The following is a 10000-nucleotide window of genomic DNA, read 5'->3' as shown; positions in this document are numbered from 1 at the left end:
TTTAGCTCTTGGTTTTCTGTATTTTATGTAATTTCTGTTACTTCGCTGATTTTTTCTTATTCATTTATTCTTTTTTTTTCTGCATTTGCTTTCCACTTCCCAGTTTCATATTATGTTTCATGCAGTTCCAGCTTTTAACTTCTCTTTGGCTGGAGCCTTTCAGTGATTGGATCCCGTGGACACACACTTCTCTTGAGTCACCCACTCATCAATATTGATCGTTATCTCTTATCATATCATTAACTGATTCTCTGAGCGCGCGAGGTTCTCTTCTCGTATGTCATGAAAGTCGATGGGTGATAATGGGGCAAGCTTATTTTTTCTTGGAAACAGCTCATCCAAGATTACAATTCTTGTTTCCTTATCTTCTAATCTATCTGCTTACCTAATTTACATCTACTGTCTTAAAAGTTTCAGACGCCATTTTTCTTGCCTTCTCTTATATCATGAAAGTCGAGAAATGATTATGGGGATTAAGCTTTAGCAAGCAGATTTTCCACTGTTTAAAATTACGACTTTTTTTTTTCTTTCTACAGTACTTCCATATATATTTATCTATTTGTTACATCTTCTATTTTAAAAATTTCAGATATCATTTTCTTGTTCTCCCTTTTATCTCGAAAATCAATTACCTGTACACTTCCTTATCTACTTATCAACCTATTATATCTTCCAGCTTTTAAGTTTCACATGTCACTTTCATATCCTTTAGAACAATTACTGCTAATTTCAGCCTTCCTGCTTCCTTTCCTGCATGATTTGTTCATCAGTGCGTATATTCTATCCTTCGGGGGACCTGAGTAGTTATTTTGCTGATTTTCCTTGGAATGGCTACTGCTTCCGTGTCAGAGGTCCATCTCTGTGTGTCGAACGCATAACAGAAGTGATAGTGTCTGGCATGGAGGTGTACATTCTTCACTCTTTCTTTCGACCTAAACCTTCCAAATCTGGGTTTAACTCAGCATGATCTCGTGCTATACATGATAGAGACTTGGCCCACAAAAAGTACTTAAGCCTTCCATTACCAAAATCTCATGGACTTTGTATTTCTGCCCGGAACCATGCCAAGCCTGTTCTCCAGCTAGCCAAAACTCCTTCGTTAATAGAAAGTGTCAAAATCTTTCAAGATCTAACTCCCCTCGCGACTTCTGGCATCTAGCCAAAATATCTCCAACAACTTTGCTTCTTCTTTCCCGCCTTTATTTCAACCAGATGGCACCACTGCTATCACATCTATCTCTAAAGCTGAACTCTTCGCTCAAACCTTCCCTAAAAACTCTACCTTTGACGATTCATGGCTTGTTCCTCCCTCTCCTCCACCCTCTGAATACTTCATGCTACCTATTAAAATTCTTCGCAATGATGTTTTCCATGCCCTCGCTGGTCTAAAACCTCGGAAGGCTTATGGACCTGATGGGGTCCTATTGTTCTCCGAAACTGTGCCTCCGTGCTTGCACCTTGCTTAGTCAAACTCTTTCAACTGTCTGTCAACATCTACCTTTCCTTCATGCTGGAAGTTTGCCTACATTCAGCCACAGACTACCGTCCTATTGCTTTAATTTCCTGCCTATCTAAAGTTTTTGCCTACATTCAGCCACAGACTACCGTCCTATTGCTTTAATTTCCTGCCTATCTAAAGTTTTTGAATCTATCCTCAACAGGAAGATTCTTAAACTTTTGTCACTTCACAACCTTCTATCTGATCGCCAGTATGGGTTCCGTCATGACCGCTTTACTGGTGATCTTCTGGCTTTCCTTACTGAGTCTTGGTCATCCTCTTTTAAAGATTTTGGTGAAACTTTTGCTGTTGCCTTAGACATATCAAAAGCTTTTGATAGAGTCTGGCACAAAGCATTAATTTCCAGACTACTCTCCTACGGCTTCTGTCCTTCTGTCTGTAACTTCATCTCAAGTTACCTTTCTGACCGTTCTATTGCTGCTGTGGTAGACGGTCACTGTTCTTCTCCTAAATCTATTAACAGTGATGTTCCTCAGGTTTCTGTCCTGTCATCCACTCTCTTCTTATTATTCATCAATGGCCTTCTAAACCAAACTTCTTGTCCTATCCACTGCTACGCTGATGATACCACCTTAAACTTTACCAGATCTTTTCAGAGACGTCCAACTCTTCAGGAAGTAAACATTTTACGCAGGGAAGCCTCAGAACGCCTGACTTCTGATCTTTCTAAAATTTCTGATTGGGGCAGAGCAAACTTGGTATTGTTTAATGCCTCAAAAATTCAATTCCATCATCTATCAGCTCCACATAACCTTCCAGATAACTATTCCCTCTTTTTCAATGACACTCAACTGTCCCCGTCTTCTACGTTGAACGTTCTCGGTCTGTCCTTTACTTATAATCTGAACTGGAAACTTCATATCTAATCTCTAGCTAAAACAGTTTCTATGAAGTTAGGTGCTCTGAGACGTCTCCGCCAGTTTTTCTCACCCCCAATCTTCTAACTCTGTACAACTCCGTCCATGTATGGAGTATGCTTCACATGTCTGGGGGGGGTTCCACTCATACCGTTCTTCTAGACAGCGTGGAATCAAAAGCTTTTCGTCTCATCAACTTCTCTCCTCTAACTGACTGTCTTTAGCCTCTCTCTCATCGCCTCAGTGTTGCATCTCTAGCTATCTTCTACCGCTATTTTCATGCTAACTGCTCTTCTGATCTCGCTCACACAGTTGACTCACCCTTATTCTGTCCACCTCTCTAATGCAAGAGCTAACCAGTATTCTCAGTTATTCATCCCTTTCTCTGGTAAACTCTGGAACACCCTACCTGCTTCTGTATTTTCACTTTCTAATGACTTGAATTCCTTCAAGAGGGAGGTTTCAAGACACTTATCGTTCAATTTTTCACTGCCGCTTTGGACCTTTTCTGGGACTGTCATCTCAGTGGGATTTTTTTTTTTTTTTGTTCCCCTTGGCCAGTGTCCCTCCAACAAAAACATTATGAAGTCAGCTACTCACTATTTCTGATCTCTTGTACTGTACATTCCTATACCTTTAGGGTCACCATGTGAAAAACAAGTCCAGATTGTCTTCGCCCAGTCGAGGATCTACACACACACACACACACACACACACACACACACACACACACACACACACACACACACACACACACAGTCTTGCTCTTTTGTTTATTCATTTATATATTCATTTTAAGTTTTTGTTAGTTGCCTGGAAATATGAAAAATTAGATCGTTATAATGAAAAATCATAAACACATGCTTTTTTCTGCAGTGGTTTTGGAAGTTTTCGTACATTTATATGCCGTTAATTATAAATATATCTCAATAAATAAAGTGGAATTATAGAAAATAAAATGTAATCAAACTATTCCAGAAACTGAATTTAGATAAGTCTGAACTACCGAAGATTCAGAAAGTGAACAACGGTGAAAGTAAGACTGACATAGAGAGAGAAAACAAGGCAGGACGGGAGGTGGAATAGGGGAGAGGCAAGAAACGGAGTGAGGGAAGAGTGGAGTGGGCAGGCGGTCGGTGATGGTTATCTGATGACTCCAAAAAGGCTCAAGTGACGTTTTTTTTTAATTTTTTTATGTAAACCTAAGCATAACTCGTGTGGCGCGATAAGGTGACGCCTGGCGGGAACCTGACCTGTACTTCCTGGACAGGTCGTGAGGCTACTTGTACAATTGCTTGTACAATTCCTGCTGTCAAGCTGCGTGCGATGAATCAGACAAAATAGAAATGTAGAAAAGCTGCAAGGTATAAAAACAATTCTCAGGGTTTTCATTGACATTTTTCTCAATGTAGATGTTGAATCTATGTTGAACTCATCCTGGAATTGTGAAAACAGCCCGTGATGAGCCAGGCAAATTTTAAATATAGGAATGCTGCGAATTTTCAAGACTAGTTTTCAAGGCCACAAAATTATTTTGCGATTTTTCCTTGATTTTTTTTTTCTTTTTTTCCCCATTGGAGATCTAAAATATTTGTTAAACTAAAACCATGAAAACACCATGTGATAATGCTGACAAACTGGATCTGTTGAAACGCAGCTAGCCTTCATTAGGACTAGTTTTCAATTTCAAGACCACAGAGTTTAATTTTTCGTGTTTTTATTAACATTTCTCGCACTGGAGACGTAAAATCTTTCTTAAACCTTCGCTAGAATTATAAAAACGCTCCATGATGAGGCAGAGAACCAGAACTTGTGTATCAAAACGCTATAATCTTTCATTAGGACTATTTTCAAGGGCCACAGATATTTTTTTCATATTGCTTAAAATTTATTGGATTCAGACAGCTTTTGAATTTCTTTTTTTCAATGCCAAGAATCGTGTTAAACAGAGGTGCAATTTCTGCATATCACATGCTGCTAAAAAAAATAAAAAAATAAATAAAATAAACAAAAATGTAATTAGATTACGTCCCTCATGGAAATATTCCAAATAATATCCTAGCACTTGTGTATACACTTGAAACAACACTCTAGTCTTAATGTACATACTTCAAATAAAATCATAGTATCGCCATGCCTGTCTGTGGTGCGATCATCAGGTGTTACTAGAAAGCACTCAATACACACTTGCTATGTTTCTCTCCTCGTTGGTAATGATCACTGACTGTCATTGTGAAAACAGGATAACTTACTATACACTACTCTAGAAACACGAGTTACGAGATCATTTCATTATTCTCTTCAAAGTCAAGCATTGGATACACGTCATTTCACGTCACCCGCCAGCTTAACTCACCCGGAGCATTCAAAGCATGGTAAACAACGCAGGCAGTCCCGCCAGCTCGTGAGCGGTGGACAGGCTGTAAGGACCTCGGGGAGTGCCTCGCCATAACGCACTGGAGACAACATCAGTCCTCTCTCAAGTGTCAACAGGCTGCGTATGAACCATGAAGTCCTTGCGTATACTGCGCCTCTCGCCTTTCTGGGACTGTGACGTCAGGCGAGGGTTGGCGTGGCATAAGGAGAGAGGAGAGTGGGGAGTGTCTTGACTCTTGAGTGGTGTAGGTCTCGTCTGCGGCGTTTATGGGGGTGGCGCGAGGAAACGTGATACGGCACTGCTAATCGGCCGGATGTTGACGTTTCCACTTGTCAGACCAACGTGCGAGTTTTTGCGAATGTTACTGAAACGCTAATGAACATTTGTCTTAGTTACTACGTCTCTCTCTCTCTCTCTCTCTCTCTCTCTCTCTCTCTCTCTCTCTCTCTCTCTCTCTCTCTCTCTCTCTCTCTCTCTCTCTCTCTCTGCCTTATCTCTCACCTCCCTTATTTAGTTGTCACACGATCGAGTTAATATAATTAGTGCGTCATATACTCCTCTCCTGAGCATCAACAAGACTGCACACGCTTTACAGGACTCGTACAAGGACAGAAACACTCTCAGGGTCATGAAAATAGTGTTCTCTCCGTGCAGGAATGTTACACCTTGCAGGCAGAATTAGATAGGATGAACGAATGGACGGACAGATGACAAATGCAGTTTAATATCAACAGATGCAAAGTACTTAGCGTAGGTAGAGGAAACCCACACAGTAGGTACACAATAAACAACGAAACTCTGTTTCAGGGTACGAACAAGATTTAGGAGTTATAGTTAACTCTGAACTCCGTCTAAGAAAGTAATGCACAGAGGCCAGAAACAAAGCAAATAGGGTATTAGGATTAATTTTTAGGAGTGTTAAAAGTAGAAGGCTCGAAGTAATATTAAAGTTATATTTGGCGCTGGTCAGACCTCATCTTGACTACGCTGTGCAGTTGTGGTCCTTATATTGCAGGAAGGATATAGATCTATTAGAATCAGTACAAAGGAGAGTGACTAAAAGAATACAGGGGATGAGGAGTATTCCTTACCAGGCAAGATTGAAGCTGTTAAACTTACATTTTTTAGAGAGACGTAGGTTAAGAGGAACCTGATAGAAGTCTTTAAGTAATATAAGGGTTATAACAAGGGGGACGTAAGCAAAATTCTTAGGATCAGTAACCAGGACAGAAAAAGAAATAACGAGTTCAAACTTGAAAAATTTAAGTTTAAAGAGATAGGAAGAAATTGGTTCTCAAATAGAGTGGTAGATGAATGGAACGGACTCAGTAATCAAATTGTTAGTGCCAAGACATTAGGGAGCTTTAAGAGAAGATCTGACGGATTTCTGGATGGGGATGATAGGTGGAAATAGGTAGGTATATTTCATACAGGGACTGCCACTTGTAAGCCTGATGGCTTCTTGCAGCTTCCCTTATTTCTTATGTTTTTATATTCTTATGTTCTTATCAAGGGGAAAAGAATACTTATTAGAACACGTCTGTTTATCCCCGTAGCCCTTGAAAATAGACCTTATGAGGGAACAAAACATTTAAGAATATGGACCTGCATTATATTCCTAGTCGATCCTCCCCTTCCTCCTTAATAATATGAACACTTGTGAGAAATATAAGTGTGGCTAAGTTCCTGACATGTTTCTCTGTCTATATTTCTCTCTTTCTCCCTTCTCCGATATCTTTTCCTGTTCGATCTTTCCCTTCCTCCCTATTTCTCTCCGTCTCTCATTTTCCTGGTACCTATTCCTATTCAATCCCCTCCCTCCCTCCTAATCTTTTTGCCAAGTGTGGCTGAGTTTCTGCCGTATTTTTTTTTCTTTTCTTTTTCTCCCTTTCCTATTCAGCCCCTTCCCTTACTCCTTATCTCCCCTATTGACCTTCCCTCTTGAACGCCACTCCAGTCTCTGAAGTAACATCTCCATGAAAGAAAATAACCAGACCTAATCCGCTTGTGATCCATTCTCTCGCCTGCCACCCCCGAGTGATGACGCTGTGAGCTTCCGGGTATTGTGAACCGTCCTGCGCCATGCCGCCCACCAACACCCCTTCCACACACACCATCAGCGTCAGCATTTTTTATCAGAACTTTTAAACACCGGTGACTCTGCTGATGATGACGTGAAGTGAAATGAAGTGAAAGTTCGTTAATGTGTTGATGTGTTGATGTTCTTTCGAGGTGTTATTAATCAAGTGTGTGTGTGTGTGTGTGTGTGTGTGTGGTGGGTGGGTTTGGTTGCATATTAGTGTGTGAGAAGGACCAAGTTTTTCTTTGTTGTTGTTTCATTATCAGTTCATCACTTTCATCTTCTTGTTGTTGTTATTTTTATTTTCCCTTTTTTTTCACCTCCTTCTCCTCCTTCTCCTTCAAGTTCTCTTCTTCCTCTATTAAAACTTGTCAATCTCCTTTTCGTTTTTCTTTCATTTCATCTTACCTTATATACACAATAACATTAAAAAAGATTACCGTCAATAATTCAATGAGGAGGAAGGTCACGAAACAAGCTGAAATATTTACCTCATAAAAAGGAGTAACTAAGATTCCTATTTTTACTCCTATCGATCACTCATGGACCGCAGGAATGCAATTAATAAAAATGCGCCAAGTGAATAATCGAGCCTCGTAACTGAAGTCCTGAGCTGTGGTGCACAGTGTCACAATTTAATGAACTCCACTTACCGAGAGGCAAGGACGAGATGGAAGACGCCGGGGTGACACTGTCGACACGTGTCTGGGAGGGAGAGGATGGCGGGGTTGGTAGAAAGTTTTGGCACCCCTCAGGCGGCATGGCGGGGCGTGGCGTGGTGTTGGAGGAGCTAGGTGAGAGGGAGCTCTCTGAATTCGATGCTGAAGTGGATCTCCTTGTGAGGGGCGCCGGGAGGAATATGGGCTGCCACGAGGGCGCTGCTCGGATGGATGGAGGCGTGCGTAGGCAGCCGATGGACGCGAGGGAGGAGGAACGGCTCTGAGATGAGGGCGTCAGTGGGAGGTGTTGCTGCACTCGAGTAACGGACTGTGGGTTTGTCTTGTCTGGCAGAGGTGATGTCGTGGGACTGGATTCTGCAGTAAGAGTCTCACCCACCTTGGAAACCTGAGGCGTGGAATTGGAATCCTCTGTAGATGATACATTGGGGCTAGATTCAGTCTTAAGGGACTCAGGAACCTTGGAAACCTGAGGCGTGGATCTTGAGTCCTCGTGTGGGGAATTAACCTCTGTAGGTGATGCAATGAAACTGGATTCAGTCTTAGGAAACTCAGGCACCTTGGGAATTTGAGGGGTGGGACTAGAATCCTCAGGAAGGGAATCAGGCTGCACAGAAATTGGCTTGGGTTCCATAAGAGAGGAGTTCAGATACGAGGCGTTCCCGGCAGGCTGTGGTTTTTTAGAATCTTCCCCATTTGACGTGTCGGGAAAGGCAGCACGTATTCTTGATGTATCTCGCTCCGCGTCTGGTTCTGATGCGGGACTGGCTAGCGTGGAGGCAAGGCCATCATCTGCCTGGAGAACGTGATTTGCTGGTTTTGAAGCAGTGACTGGCTTATCTAAAGACTCAGGATACATTTGAACAGCCTTAGGTTGCGTGATGACTGACTCTGAACCTGGTAGCAGTGTTTCTCGATCCTGGGTCTCTGGAGTGACTTCAGGCGTCTTTGCTAGGGAAGCGGGTACAGCTGGGGGTGCCTCTTTGGGGCGCGGAGGCACTGGCACCTTCTTGTTATGAGGGGACTTATGTCCTGGCGATGGTGGTGAAGGCAGAGGCTGGTCGATTCTAGATCCCTTTGGCTGTATTTGTGGTGGTGTAGGTGGTGGTTTAATGGGCAGTGATGGGGGCGATTTGCAGACAACTGGTGGGGATGATGGAGGGGAGTGAAGTGTGGGCTGAGGTGGGAGTGTGGTGTTGCGTGGTGGTGGTGCTGGAGTTGGTGTAAGTTCTGGTAGTGATGGGGGTTTAATGGGCACTGATGGAGGCATTTTCTGTACAAGTGGTGGTGATGGAGGGGAACTTTGTACCTGCTGAGGTGGAGGGAGTGTAGTAATGGGTGTAGGTTCTGGTGGTGTAGGTGGTTTAACGGGCATAGACGGAGGCATTTTTCGTACACGTGGTGGTGGTGATGGAGAGGTGTGAAGTTTGTGCTGTGGGAAAAGGTATGTAGGGTTGGGTGGCGGTGGTCCTGCTCTGTGTTCTGATTGAGATGGTATTTTGCTGCGTTTAAGTGGGGGTGATGGAGAGGACTGAAGAATGTGCTGAGGAAGAAGCAGTGCAGTAGTAGGTGGTGGTGGTGGTGTAGAGTCAGCTAGAGAAGAAGGGGCGAAAGTGCTAAAGGTGGGCTGGACTGTATCATATATTGGTGCATCACGATCTGGAATCACGGCAGGTCTTGAAGGCGGGGCGACGGTTTCAATGCGACTCTGTGGCTGAGGAATATGGGAAGGCCTGGAGGACGGGGGAGGGATGTGACTAGACCTTGCCATTGGGACTGGGATGTTGGAAGGTCTTGCGAAGGAATCGATATCAGGCGGTCTGGATGGCAAGGCATGCATGTTATTAGGTCGTTGTTGTGAGGAAGGTTGGATGACGGGCCTTGCTGCTGGCGGTGTTCTGAAGGTGCTAAGCTCAGGCGGGGAAGGGGCACCGCCATATTCTCGATGGTAAATCTCTGTGCTAGGATCTTCCCGAATAGGAGGTGGCGGCGCCTTCCGGAGAGGTAGAGGCTGGTCTGGAGTCCCTGGGTTGGTCTCGGAGAGTGGCGGGAGGCGGTCAGGTGACGGTGGTCTTTGGTAATAATTTTGCCTGACCGCCGGGTGATAACTCGCTGGGTGTCTGTATCCACTACCAGGAGGCCTTGAACGAAGCCTGGAGGGTCTGATCACCACTGCAGGAGGGGGGCATGCAATGGGTGGGGGATAGACGGGATGGGGCATAGGGATGGGGAGGGCATTGTGCTGGGCCAGAGCATAGGACTTCCTCTTCCAGCTTTTATCCTCGAGGTCATCTAGCTCCTCCCGCAGCGGCTTGGCGAAGCGGTGCATAGTTCCTCGTGTCACTCACTCACTCGCTCACGGCACAACACTTAAGTCATGGTGTATCTTTTCTCTTTATCTTTCTTTCACTTATCAGTTTCATAATCAATGTCAAGCGTAAGTCACTATCCTTTGTTTATTACTTGAAGACGCAGTGTGGATGTTCACTG

The 10000-nt window shown here is 43.7% G+C and overlaps 2 protein-coding genes across 10 annotated transcripts in view; one reads left to right on the top strand and one right to left on the bottom strand.

The window, feature by feature from the left end:
* The window catches only part of LOC135107336 (adenylate kinase isoenzyme 5-like), a 97430-nt gene that overhangs the window by 10490 nt on the left and 76940 nt on the right, over positions 1-10000 (top strand). The gene's annotated exons all lie outside the window — the stretch shown is intronic.
* The window catches only part of LOC135107335 (uncharacterized), a 35543-nt gene that overhangs the window by 20844 nt on the left and 4699 nt on the right, over positions 1-10000 (bottom strand). For 6 of the 9 annotated variants that reach the window (XR_010271714.1, XM_064017055.1, XM_064017052.1 and 3 more), the window contains exon 2: positions 7487-10000. Coding sequence is in view for 8 of the 9 variants with exons in the window: in XM_064017055.1 (XP_063873125.1) it covers positions 7487-9839 (2353 nt within the window). In the remaining variant the exon portion in view is untranslated. The remainder of the gene's footprint in view (positions 1-7486) is intronic. The other 3 variants (XM_064017054.1, XM_064017058.1, XM_064017057.1) reach the window with 1 other exon arrangement.

The sequence above is a fragment of the Scylla paramamosain genome, chromosome 15 (genome assembly GCF_035594125.1).
Source record: "Scylla paramamosain isolate STU-SP2022 chromosome 15, ASM3559412v1, whole genome shotgun sequence".
NCBI classification, from domain to species: Eukaryota; Metazoa; Arthropoda; class Malacostraca; order Decapoda; family Portunidae; genus Scylla; species Scylla paramamosain.
The sequence above is the reverse complement of the archived record's forward strand: the minus strand, read 5'-3'. Positions and strand labels throughout refer to the sequence as shown.